Source organism: Papio anubis, chromosome 12 (assembly GCF_008728515.1).
Source record: "Papio anubis isolate 15944 chromosome 12, Panubis1.0, whole genome shotgun sequence".
Classification (NCBI taxonomy): Eukaryota; Metazoa; Chordata; class Mammalia; order Primates; family Cercopithecidae; genus Papio; species Papio anubis.
This window is the reverse complement of record NC_044987.1, coordinates 101,807,059-101,826,112: the sequence shown is the minus strand read 5'-3', so window position 1 is coordinate 101,826,112 and position 19,054 is coordinate 101,807,059. Positions and strand designations below refer to the sequence as shown.

Here is a 19,054-nt window from a genome sequence, read left to right as displayed (position 1 = left end):
GTTAACCAATCAAAGGAAACAACTGGTTAGAGAGAAAGAATTTTAATCATCAGGCTAAAAAATTTACAAAACCTCGTTGAACATAAGATACACAACATTAAATTCTGGGTAATACATGCATGCATTGTTATTTCTATGTGGGAATGCCTCATTCTGAGCAAACCTGACATATAGCAGTAGGACTGACTGTCACTGGAAAGCTTTGACACAACATTTTTTTTATATAGCACATTCCCAAAATGTGTTTAACATAGAGTTTCATTTTTCAAAATTGATTTGCACATAATTTTAGAGAGAATTATCTATTGGTTAAAATGAGGTATATCTGTGCTGCCATGAAGTGTGCCATGAGAACACACTTCAGTTTCTCTAAAGCATTTTTATATATCATAATAAAATTTCATTTTATGAAAAAATAGTTGAATTCATGAGATATGCATCTTGACCACATACCCACAGTGTAAGTACCAAGTGTAAGGTCAGTGCATGATGAGTGCACAACACAGTATACCACGAGTAAATGCAGTTCCCAGTCATACATCTCCCCCATTACAAAATGTGTCTAATCTCAAAATCCCTGACAAAGTCCTTGTGTGCACAGCCCAGGCTCACCTACGGGTATGTGTATATGTGCAAGGATGGGTATGCCGCCATGGCAGCACAGTCTCTCTTTGTGGCAGGATATCTGCTCCGAGGCCAGTTTGGCTTCATACCTGGAGCTGGCTCTTGGCTGGAGTTTATGGTTCTCTTTGGAGAGCATGATACTGTAAAGCCTGGCTTCTTATTCTGTGCAAATAAGATTTTTAAAAGTTGAATTCAATTTATTTTGCCATTTCTAAGGATGTAGTTAGGGTTGGGGTTGGCTTTACAAGGAGTTAGTGAGAAGTATTTGCATTTCTTCCCCGAATATAAAAGTAGTTGACACTGTTATAGAACAGAGGTGAATTGAGCCTTTGTCCTGGTCCCTCAGCCAAATCAAGGTCAACATCAGAAACATTTTTTTTGAGGTGGAGTCTTGCTCTGTTGCTCAGGCTGGAGTGCAGTGGCACAATCTCAGCTCACTGCAACCTCTGCCTCCTGGACTCAAGCAATTCTCCTGCCTCAGCCTTCTGAGTAGCTGGGACTACAGGCATGCACCACCACACCCGGCTATTTTTGTTTTTTAGTAGAGATGGGGTTTCGTCATTTTGCCCAGGCTGGTCTCAAACTCTTGACCTCAAGTGATCCTCTTGCCTTGGCCTCCCAAAGTGCTGGGATTACAGGTGTGAGCCACTGTGCCTGGTCACCCAAAATGTTGGGATTACAGGCGTGAGCCACCACACCAGCCAACATGGGCAACATTTTAATTGCCCCAAAAAGCAGAAGGACTGCATTTTATAAGCTGTCTAGAAACATTAAACAAAAAAAAGAGAAAAACAATCTATCAAGGTGGCAGATTGCCTCATTTTTTTCAATTATGTTTATCTGACACGTTATAGAAGTTAAATACTCACATCTCTGTTACACAAAATCACACTATAAATTTTAAGAAAATATGAGGTGGGATAATCGCTTGAGCCTGGCAGGCAGAGGTTGCAGTGAGCCGAGATCACGCCACTGCACTCCAGCCTGGGCGACAGAGCAAGACCCTGTCTCAAAAAAAAAAAAAAAAAAAAAAGAAAGAAAATTTAAGAAAATGAAGTAAAGATAAAGGTTTGGATAACAGTCATCTACTACACTGGATTTAATTGAATTCATGGTTATATGTCAGAACCTAATTAGGATATTTCAGTTCTGGGATATAGTTTTTGCTACTCGTAGGCTTCCAGCAATGAACGCTAAGTGAAGAAAGAGGACAAGCTCATTATTGACTAGTCTGTCAGGACTGAAACTCTCTTTAACTTGACTTTATTTAAGCCTATATTTTCACTGCTCTTCATTTTCTGTCATAATATGGTGATTGGACTATCAGTCTTGTCACTCCTAGAGGATCTTGTCTTCATGTCTTTTAAGGACTTTGCACATAGTAGACACTAGAAGACACTGATAGGTAAATGAGAGCATCAGCGCAAGAATTCCCAAGCAACAGACTTGGGAAGACAGCAGGGACTCCATCCACTGGGAGAACCATTCATTCTATGTCTGGTACACCTAACTTAATCCACTGATTCTCAACCTGTGTTTCACCCAGACTCATGTGAACAACACCTCCTGTACACATACCCTGGGCTATTAGAAACAACAGCTTACTAGCTGTTTCGCCACCTCTTTTTTCTTAAAATGGAGTCTCACTGTCACCCAGGCTGGAGTGCAGTGGCGCGATCTCGGCTCACTGCAATCTCCGCCTCCAGGTTCAAGCGATCCTCCTGCCTCAGCCTCCCAAGGAGCTGGGACTACAGGCGCCTGCCACCACACCTGGCTAATTTTTTGGTTTTTAGTAGAGATGGGGTTTCACCATGTTGGCCAGGCTGGTCTCGAACTCCTGACCTCAGGTTATCTGCCCACCTCGGCCTCCCAAAGTGCTGAGATTACAGGCGTGAGCCACCACGCCCGGCCTCGCCACCTCTTTTTTCCTCCCTTTCAGGAAAAAACATGTGAGTGCAAATGAGCATGACGAATGTTATTATAAGGATAAACATGAATTCATTCAAACTTACTATTTTTAAAAATTTTCTATATTTTATTTATTTACTTATTTAGAGACAGAGTCTCACTCTGTCACCCAGGCTGGAGTGCAGTGGTGCAATCTTGGCTCACTGCAAACTCTGCCTCCTGGGTTCAAGTGATTCTCCTGCCTCAGCCTCCCGAGTAGCTGGGGTTCAAGCATGCACCACTATATCCAGCTAATTTTTATATTTTTAGTTGAGACAGGGTTTGGCCATGTTGGCCAGGCTGGTCTTGAACTCCTAACCTCAGGTGATCCACTCTCCTCAGCCTCCTAAATTGCATGGAGGTGTGAGCCACTGCACCTGACCAAACTTACTCTTTTACTTTTTTTTTTTTTTTTTTTTTTGAGACAGAGTCTCGCTCTGTACCCAGGCTGGAGTGCAATGGCATGATCTCAGCTCACTGCAACTTCTGCCTCCTGGGTTCAAGTGATTCTCCTGCCTCAGCCTCTCCAGTAGCTGGGATTACAGGCGCACACCACCATGCCTGGCTAATTTTTGTATTTTTAATAGAGACGGGGTTTCACCACGTTGGCCAGGCTGGTCTCTAACTCCTGACCTCAAATCATCTGCCTGCCTTGGCCTCCCAAAGTGCTGGGATTACAGGCGTGAGCCACTGTGCCTGGCCTAAAACTTGTTCTTTTAAAAAAGCAAATAATTCACAAAACTTGGTACTGAATGGTCAGTGATAACTGTAGCCTGAAGGTGCAAAATGCCTTAGATGTGCACCTGAGCAGAACAAATCCGAGAAGGTAAAACTGGACTGTGCGTCACCGCCCCTCCAAATTACATAATACATTTGAGAACTAATTAAAATTAATCGCTGGCATGTAACTATATACAATATATTAGGTGAAGTACCTGCATTCTCCCTTTATTCTTAGGCAGAATCAGGGTGGCCATTGATGGGTCCAGGGAGGTGTCTTTGTCTCTTCTATTTAAATTTGTCTAAAATAAATGAACATATCCTCACTAAATTTTCCACTTGAACAAGTGCGATTACAGTGAATATACATTATTTGTTTGCTTCTTATTCATACATGTTGATTCACTATGATATTCCCACACAAAAGGACAGGCAAAACATAATTCAAAGAAGGAAAAACAGTTCGAAGGAGGAAAAGTGACTAATGTACTGAGTGCCTACGATATGCCAGGTGCTTTACACTTTCACACTAATTCACACAACAACCTTAGGATGTAGATATTATCACCTCAGTATTTCAGATGCAGAAACTTAGCCCCGGGGTGGTCGAATGGCTCACAGAATATTAAACAGTGGGGCTGAAAGTTTGAACTCAAGGCAGACTTCAAAATTTATGCTCTTGCCACCAGCTGTGCTCTGTGGGGATTCCCCAGTATTGCACAGTGGGACCTCATTATAGTACTCTTTTTTTTGAGACAGTTTCACTCTTGTCACCCAGGCTGGAGTGCAATGGTGCAATCTCAGCTCACAGCAACCTCCACCTCTTGAGTTCAAGCGATTCGCCTGCCTCAGCCTCCCGAGTAGCTGGAATTACAGGCGCCTGCCACCACGCCTGGCTAATTTTTGTATGTTTAGTGGAGACAGGGTTTTGCCATGTTGGCTGGGCTGGTCTCGAACTCCTGACCTCAGGTGATCCACCCACTTTGGCTTCCCAAAGTGCTGGGATTACAGGCATGAGCCACCGTGCCCGGGCAGCACTGTTAACTATAGGGTAGTGTTTCACATGAGGAGGGCCCATTTTGCACCCTATCTCCTAAGAATTGGCTACTAACTATTGTACCAAAACCATTTTTTTTTTTTTTGGGACAAAGTCTCACTCTGTCACCTAGGGTGGAGTGCAGTGGCAGGATCACAGCTCACTGTAACCTTAAACTCCTGGACTCAAGTGATTCTCCCACCTCAGCCTCCCAAGTAGCTAGGACTACAGGAGGGGCAGGCTACCACATCCAGCTAAGTTATTTATTTATTTATTTATTTATTTATTTATTTTTTTTGAGATGGAGTCTTGCTCTATTGCCCAGGCTGGAGTGCAGTGGCATGACCTTGGCTCACTGCAACCTCCACCTCCCAGGTTCAAGTGATTCTCCTGCCTCGGCCTCCCGACTAGCTGGGACTACAGGGACGTCTAGCTAATTTTTTGTATTTTTAGTAGAGACGGGGTTTCACCATGTTAGCTAGGATGGTCTCAATCTCCTGACCTCGTGATCCGCCTGTCTCAGCCTCCCAAAGTGTTGGGATTACAGGCATGAGCCACTGCGCCCGGCCCACATCCAGCTAAATTTTAAAATTTTTTGTAGAGATAGGATCTTGCTATGTTGCTCAGGCTGGTCTTGACCTCCTGGCCTCAAGTGATCTTGACCTCCTGGCCTCAAGTGATCCTACCACCTTTTCCTCCCAAAGTGCTGGGATTACAGGTGTGAGCTACCGTACCTGACCTCAAAACTGAGCCCCGCTTTTTTTTTTTTTTTTTTAAGCAGGGTCTTGCTCTGTCACCCAGGCTGGGGTGCAGTGGTAGGATCACAGCTCACTGTAGCCTTGACCTCTCAGCTCAAGCGATCCTCCTACCTCAGCCTCTCAAGTAGCTAGGACTATAAGCATACATCACAATGTATAGCTGATTTTTTTTTCCTTCTTCTTTTTTTGAGACAGAGTCTTGCTCTGTCACCCAAGCTAGAGTGAAATGGCGCAATCTCAGCTCACTGCAACTTCTGCCTCCTGGGTTCAAGCAATTCTTGTGACTCAGCTTCCTGAGTAGCTGAGACTACAGGCACATACCACCACACCCAGCTAATTTTCATATTTTTGGTAGAGATGGGGTTTCACCATGTTGGCCAGGCTGGTCTTGAACTCCTGGTCTCATGTGATCCACCCATCTTGTCCTCCCATAGAGCTGGGATTACAGGTATGAGCCACTGTGACCAGCCATGTCTAGCTAATTTGTAAAAAATTTTTTGTAGAGATGGGGTCTTGCTATGTTGCCAGGGCTAGTCTCGAACTTCTGGACCCAAGCAATCCTCCTCTCTCAGCCTCCCAAAGTGCTGGGATTACAGGTGTGAGCCACCATGCCTGGCCACCCAGGCTGGAGTACGGTGGTGTGATCATGGCTCACTGGAGCCTCCAACTCTGGTCTCATGTGATATGCCCACCTCAGTGTCTCAAATAGGTGGGACTATGTGCACCACTATACCCAGCTAATTTTTGTTTATTTTTTTGTAGAGATGAGGTCTCACTATGTTGTGTAGGCTGGTCTTGAACTCTTGGGCTCAAATGATCCTCCTGCCTCGGCTTTCCAAAGTGTTGGGTTTGGCTAGGCACAATGGCTCCCACCTGTAATCCCAGCACTTTTGTAGGCTGAGGCAGGTGGATCACCTGAGGTCAGGAGTTCAAAACCAGCCTCGCCAACATGGTGAGACCCCATCTGTACTAAAAATACAAAAAGTAGCCAGGCAAGGTGGCAGGTGCCTGTAATCCCAGCTCCATGGGAGGCTGAGGAGGGAGAATCACTTGAACCTGGGAGGTGGAGGTTGTAGTGAGCTGAGATCGCGCCACTGAACTCAAGCCTGTGTGACAGAATGAGACTTTTGTTTCCTTTTTTGTGTCAAAAAAAGAAACAAAAAAGAAAACATACAAAGTGTTGGGCTTTCAGGTGTGAGCCACCATGCCTGGACAGCCTATTTTTTTTACAATAAAAAATCAAGGATTTTGGCCAGGCATGGTAGCTCATGCCTGTAATCCCAGCACTTTGGGAGGCCAAAGTGGGTGGATTACTTGAGCTTAGCAGTTTGAGACCAGCCTGGGCAACATGTCGAAACCCTGCATCTAATAAAAATACAAAAATTAGCCAAGCATGGTGGTGGGCACCTGTAATCCCAGCTACTCCAGAGGCTGAGGCCCAAGAATCACTTGAACCCAAGAGTGGAAGCTGCACTCCAGCGTGAAAAAAAAAGTAAGACTCTGTCTAAAAAAAAAAAAAAAAAAAAAAGAAAAAAAAAATCAAAGATTTTATAGCCATAAAACTGTAAAGTACTAAACATTGGTTGAGTGTCTCTCCTCTGTGTTGCCACTGCATCCTACTCTGTGATACAATTTCCTACTTCTTTGCTGAAATCTCCACCGGAGTCTGAAGTCCCTGAGGCAGGGACAGTATTTTATTCAAGGCTGCATTCACAGCATCCAGTAAAGGGACTGGCATGTAGTAGGTGCCCAGTAAAATTCGTTGATTTATCTTAAAATAAAATTTGCTGATTGAGTAGATGGGTGGGTAGATGGATGAATGGATGGTAAGTAAGGCAGCCCATTCTTATGTTCTTGGTGTAAAATCACAAATCACCAATATTTGATTCCAGACTTCAGTCATGTCTAGTCCAAAGCAGTGTCAATGTCTCCCCCAGTTTTAATGTTTTCTTGCTCCCTTGGCACTGTCAGGTTAGGGTAACATAAATGGCTACTACATTTATCACCTTGTGGGAGAGAGGTGCTAATCTGAGAGATTAGAGAATTTGTGTGACAAAGAGTCAAAAACAAAAATACTACCTCATTTAACCTCGGGTTTTCATTTCTCATTGGTAAAAAACTGGAATTCTCTGAGTTTTTGAAAAAGGCTGGATGCTTTTGCAGAGTAGAAGCAAATTCCTAGGATTGAGTAAAAAGAGAATCTTTTTCAATTGATCTATTCAAAATTGATCCAATTTACCCAACAGCAAAACTTGTACCTCTGAAAGCACATTTGTCTTTTGAAAGCAGAGGGTATGGTGTGAGTGTGGCAGCTTGGACAAAGATTGATGAGCTATCCAGCTGTCTGAGCCTGGACCAGGCCTGGCCCCCAGTCATCCATCTACTCCTGACTAGCTCTGGCCACTACCATTCCAGTACCATGTCTTTCCTCTGGAAATTCAGACTTGGCTAAAACCCAGACTTCCTATGCCAGAGTATAGGAGAGGATCAGTGGACCAAGGCTGAAACCTGCTCAGAGATGCCCAGAGGGCCCCTGGAAGATTCTGATCCCAAAACAGAAAGTTTCCCCCTGCCCCAATCTCCATCCCCTTTTTGGTTTAGCGTAAACTTTAACCCCCTTTCCTTCTCCCTCTATGGAATGCTCTGAAACCAAACAGTAGAAATAGCCAGCAAGGCTTTCTTACTGAGGTATCTTCTGTTAACTTTAACTTCCACATCGAATTTTTTTTCTGATACTGCTCATTTCGCTGTTTCCTAGTCTGAAGTGACTTCTTTTTTTTCTTCTTAAACATCTTCTTCTTCTGAGTCAGCTATTCGGGAAAGTAGAGAAACTGGTCATTGAGGATTCCAGAACTAGGACCACCCACATGTGGCACTCTTCATGCAATGCTCAAGACACAAAGGCTAACTCGGTATGCAGCCTCATGGTGTTGGTTTGGAGAATAAACAAACAGTTCAGTTCCCTCCTTACTGGAGGATGCTTCCTACTTAATACCCCCAAATCCCACTGTTATCGATAAACTGCCAAAGGGGTACTTATGGTTAGGCGCCTGTAATCCCAACACTTTGGGAGGCTGAAGCGGGTGGATCACTTGAGGTCAAGAGTTCGAGACCAGCCTGGCCAACATGGTGAAACCCCATCTCTACTAAAAACACAAAAATTAGCCGGGCAGGGTGGCAGGTGACTGTAATCCCAGTTACTCAGGAGGCTGAGGTAGAAGAATTGCTTGAACCCGGGAGGCGGAGGTTGCTGTGAGCTGAGATCACGCCACTGCACTCCATCCTGGGTGACAGAGTGAGACTCCATCTCAAAAAAAAAAAAAAAGGCCTGGTGCGGCGGCTCACGCCTGTAACCCAAGCACTTTGGGAGGCCAAGGCGGGCAGATCACGAGGTCAGGAGTTTGAAACCAGGATGGCCAACCGTCTCTACTAAAAATATAAAAATTAGCCAGGTGTGGTGGCGTGCGCCTGTAATCCCAGCTACTCAGGAGGCTGAGGCAGGAGAATTGCTTGAACCCAGAAGGTGGAAGTTTGCACCACTGCACTCCAGCCTGGGAGACACAGCAAGACTCCATCTCAAAACAACAATGACAACAGCAGCAAAAAAAACCCACAAAGGGGCACTTATACCAATAACCAAATATCTGTGATTTACAATATGAAATCAGATTACTTATGGCAATAATGTCAGGTCCAGATAATAATCATTAGACGTGTGGTTAAAATATTCAGTTTGGGTGTTACCTTAAGGTGGCCTTAATAATTAAGCAAGAAAGTTATAAAGGACAAAATGAGAGACTTTAGGGCAGGGTGACTAGTTAGGACACTATTGCATATTTTCTGTGGGTCTTAGGACAGCTGGAAAATTCCAACAAATTGGCTGCCAGTGTCATGATTTTTTTTAAGGCTGCTATTTCCTGGGTATAAGAGCTCAGCTTACCTCATCTGCTATGTTTGCTAGGTGAACAGGAAGACCATCTGAGAGAGAACTGTCAGAACCACTGGTGCTGTTTCCAAAAGAAAAAAAAGAAGAGGAAATAACTGTCATTGATATGTCTAGGAAGCATAACATTTACCAGACCAGCTGTATGGGATTAGGATTAGGATATCTTCTAGTCTACTATTTCTCTCATTGTCTATGCTTCAATTACTAAAAATTATTATTTTCTTCCTTTTTTATATTTTTGGGACAGAGTCTCACTGTGTCACCCAGGCTGAAGTGCAGTACTGTGATCATAGATCACTGCAGCCTTGACCTCCCGGGCTCAAGAGATCCTCCCACCTCAGCCTTCTGAGCAGCTGGGACTACAGGCTCATGCCACCATGCCTGACTAATTTTTAAAATTCTTGTAGTCACAGGGTCCCAATATGTTGCCTGAGCTGGTCTTGAACTTTTGTGTTTAAGCGATCCTCTTGCCTCAGCCTCCTAAAGTGCTGAGATTACAGGTATGAACAACTGCGCCCAAGCAATTACTAAGAATTCTTGATGGCCGGGAGCGGTGGCGCATGCCTGTAATCCCAGCATTTTGGGAGGCCGAGGGGGGTGGATCACCTGAGGTCAGGAGTTTGAGACCACTCTGATTAAAATGATGAAACCCCGTCTCCACTAAATACAAAAAAATTATCTGGGTGTGGTGGCGCACACCTGTAGTCCCAGCTACTCAGGAGGCTAAGGCAGGAAAATCACTTGAACCTGGGAGGCAGAGGTTGCAGTGAGCCAAGATTGTGCCATTGCACTCCAGCCTAGGCGACAAGAGTGAAGCTGTCTCAAAAAAAAAAAAAAAAAAGAATTTTTTTTGAGACGGAGTCTTACTCTGTCAGCCTCCCGAGTAGCTGGAACTACAGGTGCCCGCCATCATGCCCAGCTAATTTTTTGTATTTTTAGTAGAGATGGGGTTTCACCGTGTTAGCCAGGATGGTCTCAATCTCCTGACCTCATGATCCGCCCGCCTCGGCCTCCCAAAATGCTGGGATAACAGGCATGAGCCACCGCACCCGGCCCCAAAAAAAGAATTCTTGACAAGCACATTCATTCATTCACTCCGAACACCTACTGCATGCCAAGCAGTGTGTTAGGCACAGGGAGCACAGATGAACGAGGCAGAGCCTTTGGCACCAAAGAGTTTGCAATCCATATGGCAAAGCAAATACTGGCCAGATGGGCAAAATCGCCCTTGGTGGAGGTCGTGAGAGGCCACAGGATTCTCAATGCGCAGGCCTAGAGAACAGTAGAGGACTGTCATTTGTTTGAAAACAAGGGATCTTTCTCATTTATTCCTCTTTGGCTGGCACCAATTCAGAAATCCAGGATCCTAACAGGTACTTTGAAGAAATGTATTCAATGTATAAACAAATGCATTCAATAAACAATCTGAGCCTGGGTGACACAGTAAGTCGCTGTATCTACAAAAAAAATTTTTTTCTTAATTAGCTGGTAGTGGTGGTGCCTGCCTGTGGTCCCAGACACTCGGGAGACTGAGATAGGAGGACCACTAGTGCCCAGGAAGTTGAGGCTGCAGTGAGCCGAGATTGTGCCACTGCACTCCAGTCTAAGCAAGAGGGCAAGAACCTATCTCAAAAAATATATAAATAACAAAAAGAACCTTCAGGTCAGAGACCAAGATTACTTTTATCACCCCAATTTTCCTTCAAAAGTTTTGAATGAGGCCAGGCATGGTGGCTCATGCCTATAATCCCCACAATTTGGGAGACCAAGGCAGGAGGGATTGCTTGAGGCCAGGAATTAAAGATCAGATTGGGCAACATAGTGATGCCCTGTCTTTATTTAAAAAAAAAAAGTTGGCTGGGCATAGTGGCTCACACCTGTAATCCCAGCACTTTGGGAGGCTGAGGCTCAAAGATCTCTTGAGCCTAGGAATTTAAGAACAGCCTGGGCAACATGGCAAAACCCTGTCTCTACAAAAAAATACAAAAATTAGCCAGGTGTGCTGGTGCACACCTGTAGTCTCAGCTACTGGGGAGGCTGAGCTGGGAGGATCATTTGAGCCCAGGAGGTTGAGGCTCCAGTGAGCTGTGATTGCGCCACTGACTCTAGCCTGGGCGACAGAGCGACACTCTTTCTAAAAAAAAAGTTGTGGATGCTCATTTAGACTAATCTAAAGTCTTCCCTCACAAACTGTGTACTCCCCCTTTCTGCAAGGGCTAGGATGAATGAAAACTCAAATAATCAAACCTTTCTTTCTTCGTGTCTTTTGCTTAAGTGTCACATTATATTTTCCCCTTTCCTGGGGTTTAGTTGGCTAGAACCAAGAGCTGTTCTCTATGATGGGGGTCTACACATACAGTTTACTGGCACAAGGCCAGGCGTGGTAGCTCACGCCTATAATCCCAGCACTTTGGGAGGTCGAGACGGGCAGATCACTTGAGGTCAGGAATTCAAGACAAGCCTGGCCAAAATTGTGAAACTCTATCTCTACTAAAAATACCAAAAAAATTAGCTGGGTGTGGTAGCGGGTGCCTGTAATTCCAGCTACTCGGGAGACTGAGGCACGAGAATTGCTTGAACCCAGGAGGTGGAGATTGCAATGATGCAGTGAGCCAAGATCGCACCACTACACTCCAGCTTGGGTGACAGAGTGAGACTCCATCTCAAAAACAAACAAACAAAAAACATTTGTAGAGCTCAAATCACATGGGAGAAGTCAGCATTTCAAACCACTCAGCTGCCCAGCCCTTCATTTGTTTCTGCTCCCCTCGCTCCTCTCAGTGCACAATGAGTAGTCCCACAGAAAGATAGCAGGAAGAAAACACCATCTCTGATCTAATTCCCAATTCCCTGTTCTCACAAGGTTTTTTTCTAGTGGACACTGGAAGTCCTGTTGGTAGAAAACGTTAGCAAATGGGACAAAAGCACTAAAAGCAGCGTGTCCCAGAAAGTGTCAAAACCCATGTGTGTACATACACAAGACAAACTCAAACTGGGCTTGTACACTCACAGTCTGCTTTCCTTTGCAATTGTGACAATGGATAGGTGGAACCCCACTGGAGGCTGTGACAGCCAGTCTCTTGAGGCAGAGGCTGGCAAATTGGTTTCAATAATTCTTTTTTTTTTTTTTTTTTTTTTTTGAGACGGAGTCTCGCGCTGTGTCACCCAGGCTGGAGTGCAGTGGCACGATCTCGGCTCACTGCAAGCTCCGCCTCCCAGGTTCACGCCATTCTCCTGCCTCAGCCTCCGAGTAGCTGGGACTACAGTCGCCCGCCACCACGCCCGGCTAGTTTTTTGTATTTTTAGTAGAGACGGGGTTTCACCATGTTAGCCAGGATGGTCTCGATCTCCTGACCTCGTGATCCACCCGCCTCGGCCTCCCAAAGTGCTGGGATTACAGGCTTGAGCCACCGCGCCCGGCCGGTTTCAATAATTCTTAACCATGTGCATCAAAGTGTCCCGGCTGAGCCACTAGAATGTAGAGTCTGCCTGTTTCTGAATTGATTCCCCTTGGGGCCTATTTCTTTCTTTTTAAATTTTTTAAAAAATAGAGATGGGGTCTTACTATGTTGACCAAGCTGGCCTCCAACTCCTGGCCTCAAGCAATCCTCCCATCTTGGCCTCCCAAAGTGCTGGGATTACAGACATGAGCCATCATGCCTAGCCACACCTTGGCACTATTTCTATGAGTTGATATGCAGAGCACACTTTTTTTTTTTTTTTGAGACAGGGTCTCACTGTGTCACCCAGGTTGGAGTGCAGTCGTGCAATCTTGGCTCACTGCAGCCTTGACCTCCTGGATTCAAATGATCCTCTCACCTTAGCCTCCCAAGTAGCTGGGACAACAGGCATGAGTCACCATGCCTGGCTAATTTTTGCATTTCTTGTAGAGACAGGGTTTCTCCATGTTGCCCAGGCTTGTCTTGAACTCCTGGGCTGAAGTGATCCGCCCATCTTGGCCTCCCAAAGTGCTAAGACTACAGGTGTGAGCCACTGCGTCCAGCTGGCATTTTGTTTTTGAGGCTGTATTTGGAGAGGGGTTGGTGCAGAGGTCTTGGTTAGTTAGGCACAGGATTCTAAGAGAGTGGAAGGGATGACACAGTGAATGGGCCACACGACCTGGCCTGACGGCCTACTTTAAGTTTAAGGTCCCTAAAGAAATATTTGTGAGACTCAGAATTGCTTTTGGGCCCCGATGTCAGTGTGGCATAGAGTGGATGAAAGAGCCATCCCTTTTCCACTGTCCACCACAGACTACAGTGCAGCCTCTGTCAGAAGACTTCCACGCCAGTCCAGAAGCCTGAAGGTAGCTGGGTCATCCATGAGGCACTTTAGCCAGTAAGTTAGAGTAGAAGGTATTCTTGCACACCTGGGAGACATAACCTTTTGGGGGCTTCCTAAATAGCTGGGGAGACTATGAGGGTAGAGATGAGATCCTGAATGCTAAATTAATTTAAAAAATATTTATTGAGCTCTTCCTCTGTGCTAGGTACAGAACAGGTACCATTCTAGGTGCATGAGATACACAGCAAACAAAAAGATCTCTGACTTTGTGGAACCTGTCTCCTAGTAGAGGGAAACAGACAATAAACAACAGATATTGGCTGGGTGCGGTGGCTCACGCCTGTCATCCCAGCACCCTGGGAGGCCAAGGTGGGTGGATCACCTGAGGTCAGGAGTTCAAGACTAGCCTGGGCAACATAGTGAAACCCCATCTCTACTAAAAATACAAAAATTAGATGGCCGGGCACGGTGGTTCATGCCTATAATCCCAGGTCTTTGGGAGGCCGAGGTGGGCGGATCACCTGACGTTGGGAGTTCAAGACTAGCCTGACCAATATGGAGAAACCTCATCTCTACTAAAAATAGAAAATTAGCCAGGCTTGGTGGCACATGCCTGTAATCCTAGCTACTTGGGAGACTGAGGCAGGAGAATCGCTTGAACCCGGAGACAGAGGTTGCAGCGAGTGCAGTGAGCTGAGATTGCACCATTGCACTCTAGCCTGGGCAACAAGAGCGAAATTCTGTCTCAAAAAAAAAAAAAAAAAAAATTAGCAGGGCTTGGTGGTAGGTGCCTGTAATCCCAGCTACTTGGGAGACTGAGGCAGAAGAATTGCTCAAACCCGGGAGGCGGAGGTTGCAGTGAGCTGAGATCACGCCACTGGACTCCAGCCTGGGCGACAGAGCGAGACTCCATCTCAAAAAAAAAAAAAAAAAAAATAGGCCAGGTGCAGTGGCTCATGCCTGTAATCCCAGCACTTTCGGAGGCCGAGGTGGGTGGATCACCTAAGGTCAGGAGTTTGCAACCAGTCTGGCCAACACGTTGAAATCGCATTCTACTAAAAATTAGCCAGCCGTGGTGGTGGGTGCCTATAATCCCAGCTACTCGGGCGGCTGAGGCAGGAGAATAGCTTGAACCCGGAGATGGAGGTTGCAGTGAGTGGAGATCATGCCATTGCACTCCAGCCTGGGCAACAAGAGCAAAAGTCTGTCTCAAAAATTAAAATAATAAAAATAAATAAATAAAACAGATACAATAAAGACTTAAATGATATAGAATGACAGAGGCAATAAATGCTATGGAAAAATGTAGAGCACCTAAGGGGGATAAGGAGTGGCAGGAGGGTGAAGGAGGGAGCAAGCTGTAGCATTAGAGTAACGTGTATAGATCATGTTGAAAAAGGCAGCATTTGGCTGGGCGCGGTGGCTCACGCCTGTAATCCCAGCACTTTGGGAGGCCGAGGTGGGCGGATTGCCTGAGGTCAGGAGTTCCAGATCAGCCTAGGCAACACGGTGAAACCCCGTCTCTACTAAAATACAAAAAATTAGCCAGCCATGGCAGCGTGCGCCTGTAGTCCCAGCTACTTGGGGGGCTGAGGCAGGAAAATTGCTTGAACCCGGTAGGCGGAGGTTGCAGTGAGCCGAGATCATGCCATTGCACTCCAGCCTCAGCCTAGGTGATAGAGCGAGACTCTGTCTCAAAAAAAAAAAAAGGGTTAGGGTGGAGGCCATAGAGGTATCGGGAGGCCTATAGCCTTACAGGCCATTGTAGGGTCTTTGGCTTTTTAAATCTGAGTCGGGGAGATACTGAAGTGCTTTCAACAGATAAATGATATGATCTGATTTAGGTTATTTATTTATTTACTTATTTATTTTTTGAGATGGAGTTTCGCTCTTATTGCCCAGGCTGGAGTGCAATGGTGTAATCTCGGCTCACTGCAACCTCCGCCTCCCAGGTTCCAGCGATTCTCCTGCTTCAGCCTCCCGAGTAGCTGGGATTACAGGCATGTGCCATCACACCCAACTAATTTTGTATTTTTAGTAGAGACGGAGTTTCTCCATGCTGGTCAGGCTGGTCTTGAACTCCTGACCTCAGGTGATCCGCCAGCCTTGGCCTCCCAAAGTCCTGGGATTACAGGTGTGAGCCACCGTGCCTGCTTTAGGTTTTTAAAAAAACACTCTTCTGGTTTTTTTCAGTCTTGCTAGTCCCTTCTTCTCAGTCGCCTTTGCTGGCTCCTCCCCTGTTAAAGTTGTATTATCCAGCTCAAACCTCAGACTTCTCTATCTGCACTTACTTCCTTGAGATCCCGCCAGTCTTTTTTTTTTTTCTGAGATAGGGTCTCACTCTATAGCATAGATTGGAGTACACTAGTGTGGCCATAGCTCACTGCAATCTCGAACTTCTGAGCTCAGCAATCCTCCTGTCTCAGCTTCCAAGTAGCTAGGACTGACTACAGGTGCAGGTGCATGCCCCTACCCAAGGCGATTTTCTTTTCTTTTTTTTTTTTTGAGACCAGAGTCTTACTCTGTCACCCAGGCTGAAATGCAATGGTGCAATCCCAGCTCACAGCAACCTCCACCTCTCGGGTTCAGGCAATCCTTCCTCCCGCCTCAGCCTCCTGAGTAGCTGGGATTACAGGTGTGTACCACCACACCCAGCTAATTTTTGTATTTTTAGTAGAGATGGGGTTTCACAATGTTGGCCAGGCAGGTCTTGAAATCCTGACCTCAAGTGATCCGCCTGCCTCGGCCTCCCAAAGAGTGGGAATTATAGGTGTGAGCCACCTCATCCAGACCCCATCTAGTGTTAAGGTTTAAATATTATCTACCAGGCTGGGCATGGTGACTCATGCTTATAATCGCAGCACTTTGGGAGGCTGAGGCAAGCAGATGCCTTGAGCTTGGTAGTTAGAGACCAGCCTGGACAATAGGCAAAGCCTGTTCTCTACAAAAAATACAAAAATTAACCAGGCGTGATGGTGCACACCTGTAGTCCCAGCTACTTGGGGAGCTGAGGCAGGAGGATTGCTTGAGCCCAGGAAGTTGAGGATGTAGTGAGCAGAGATCATATTACTGCACTCCAGCCTGGGTGGAGAGCAACACCCTGTCTCAAGAAAAAAAATCATCTATCCAATGATGCCTCTCTCCATTGGTCACTGGACCTCTCCACTGAACTCCAGACCCATATATCCTACTGCTTGTTCGAGGTCTCTACTAAATATATAATGGACATTACAAACTTAACAAGCCTAACACTAGACTCCTGATCTTCACTACCTCCCTAATTTTTTCCACTCCTTTGATCTTTCCCATCTCAGCTAAAGGCAACTCCATCCAACCAATTGTGGAGTCATTCTCTTCTTTTCTCATGCCCATATCCAATCCACAGGCAAATCCTAATGCTTATAATTTCAAAATATATCTAGAATCCAACCAATTCACACATCCTCCCACAACCACTGCTGCTACTCTGGTCTAAGCCTCCATTACCTTTTACTTGTATTATTGGTCTAAGCCTCCATTATCTTTTACCTATATTATTGCAAGAGCCTCCTATTGAGTCTCCCTGGTTAGAACTTCCCTCTTTACGATCTACTTTTCACACAGCAGCCAGTGTTCCTGTTGAAACTAAAACCTGTCAAATCATGATATTTCTCTACTCAAAACCTTCCAAAGGCTTTCCATCTCCCTTGGAGTGAAAGGCAAAGGCTTTGCAGTTCCCTATAAGGCCCTACACAAACTGCCTGCCCAACTCCCTACTCCTTTCTAATGGCTAAAACAGAGGCTGGCAAAGAATACACACTCTTTTGTGTTTTTTTTTGTTTGTTTGTTTGTTTCTGAGCCTTTTGCCCACACTGGAGTGCAGTGGCATGATCTTGGCTCACTGTAGCCTTAACTTCCCCGGCTCAGGTGATCCTCCCACCTCAGCCTCTCCAGTATCTAGGACTACAGGGATGGATCACCAAGCCCAGCTAATTTTTGTATTTTTTGTAGAAACAAGATCTCACTATATCACCCAGGTTAACAACAAAGTATTAAAAAACAAAAACAAAAACAAAAAAAGCCTCTGCTGTTTCTTTGTTACCTGGATTCAATGTCAGACAAAGAGATGTCACTCCAACTTTCTTCTAAATCTACATCTTGTCCAAGTTCATGGAATTTCTTGTGGATTTCCTGTCGTAAAAGCTCCTTAAGCTCTGCTAGACACTGAGTGAACTATTAAAGTGAAAAAAAGAACTATTTTGATAATTCATTTTATTTTATTTATTTATTATTATTGTTTTTGAGATGGAGTTTGACTCTTGCCGCCCAGGCTGGAGTACAATGGTGCAATCTCGGCTCACGGCAACCTCCACCTCCTGGGTTCAAGTGATTCTTCTGCCTCAGCCTCCCAAGTAGTTGGTATTACAGGCATGCGCCACCACCCTCAGCTAATTTTGTATTTTTAGTAGAGACAGGGTTTTACCATATTGGTCAGGCTGGTTTCGAACTCCTGATCTCAGGTGACCCACCTGTCTCAGTCTCCCAAAGTACTGGGATTACAGGCGTGAACCACCATGCCTGGCCCATTTTATTTATTCATCAAATACTTACTAAGTGTATGCTGAAAGGAATTTTATTTATTGCTGAGAACACAAAGATGAATAACCTGCACCCCTGCTAGCAAGGACATGTTAACAGAAAATTACATAAGCTGGAGGAACAGATAGAAATTTTCTTTAGGGCAGAATATCAATGAGCACTGCTCTAGCCACTTTTCTCTGGCAAGAGCCAACTTCTTCTTTTTTATTTTATTTTTTTGAGACAGAGTCTTGCTCTGTCGCCAGGCTGGAGTACAGTGGCGTGATCTCAGTTCATTGCAACCTCTGCCTCCCAGGTTCAAGCCATTCTCCCACCTCTCCTGAGTAGCTGGGACTACAGGTACGCACCACCATGCCCAGCTACTTTTTGTATTTTTAGTAGAGACGGAGTTTTACCACCACGTTGGCCAGGATGGTCTTGAACTCCTGACCTTGTGATCCACCTGCCTTGGCCTCCCAAAGTGCTGGGATTACAGGCGTGAGCCACCATGCCTGGCCGCCAAGTTCTTCAACAATGCAATAGTCTATTTTATTTTATTTTATTATTATTATTTTTTTTTAAGATGGAGTGTTGCTCTGTTACTCAGGCTGGAGTGTAGTGGCATGACCTCTGTTCACTGCAACCTCCGCCTCCTGCGTTCAAGTGTTTCTCCTGCCTCAGCCTCCCGAGCAGCTGGGATTACAGGCACTTGCCACCACACCCAGCTAATTTTTGTATTTTTAGTAGAGATGGGGGTTTCACTGTGTTGGTCAGGCTGGTCTCGAACTCCTGACCTTGTGATTCACCAGCCTTGGCCTCCTGAAGTGCTGGGATTACAGGTGTGAGCCACTGCACCTGGCCTGATGATGATTATTATTAGTTTTTTTTTGTTTGTTTGTTTTGGGAAGACATAATTAATAAGGCAAGACCTCAGAAAGGCCATAGGGGAAGTCAACAAGTGCACACAGAGCAGAGCTAATTTTGGAGAAGAGAACAAGACACGTGGCTGGGCACAGCGGCTCAAGCCTGTAATCCCAGCACTTTGGGAGGCTGAGGCGGGCAGATTACCTGAAGTCAGGAGTTCCAGACCAGCCTGACCAATATGGTGAAACCCTGTCTCTACTAAAAGATACAAAAATGAGCCGGACGTGGTGGCGCACGCCTGTAATCCCAGCTACTCAG

The 19,054-nt window shown here is 45.5% G+C and overlaps 1 protein-coding gene across 5 annotated transcripts in view; it reads right to left on the bottom strand.

The window, feature by feature from the left end:
- AGBL2 (ATP/GTP binding protein like 2) overlaps nt 1–19,054 on the bottom strand; it is a 71,877-nt gene that overhangs the window by 17,257 nt on the left and 35,566 nt on the right. For 3 of the 5 annotated variants that reach the window (XR_004177524.1, XM_031653431.1, XM_031653432.1), the window contains exons 13-17: nt 17,397–17,527; nt 9,026–9,092; nt 7,770–7,895; nt 7,165–7,263; nt 3,507–3,593 (exon numbers count right to left, since the gene is read on the bottom strand). Coding sequence is in view for 4 of the 5 variants with exons in the window: in XM_031653431.1 (XP_031509291.1) it covers nt 3,507–3,593; nt 7,165–7,263; nt 7,770–7,895; nt 9,026–9,092; nt 17,397–17,527 (510 nt within the window). In the remaining variant the exon portion in view is untranslated. Of the gene's footprint in view, nt 1–26; nt 787–1,684; nt 2,023–3,506; nt 3,594–7,164; nt 7,264–7,769; nt 7,896–9,025; nt 9,093–17,396; nt 17,528–19,054 lie in introns of those variants that run through there. The other 2 variants (XM_031653430.1, XM_031653433.1) reach the window with 2 other exon arrangements.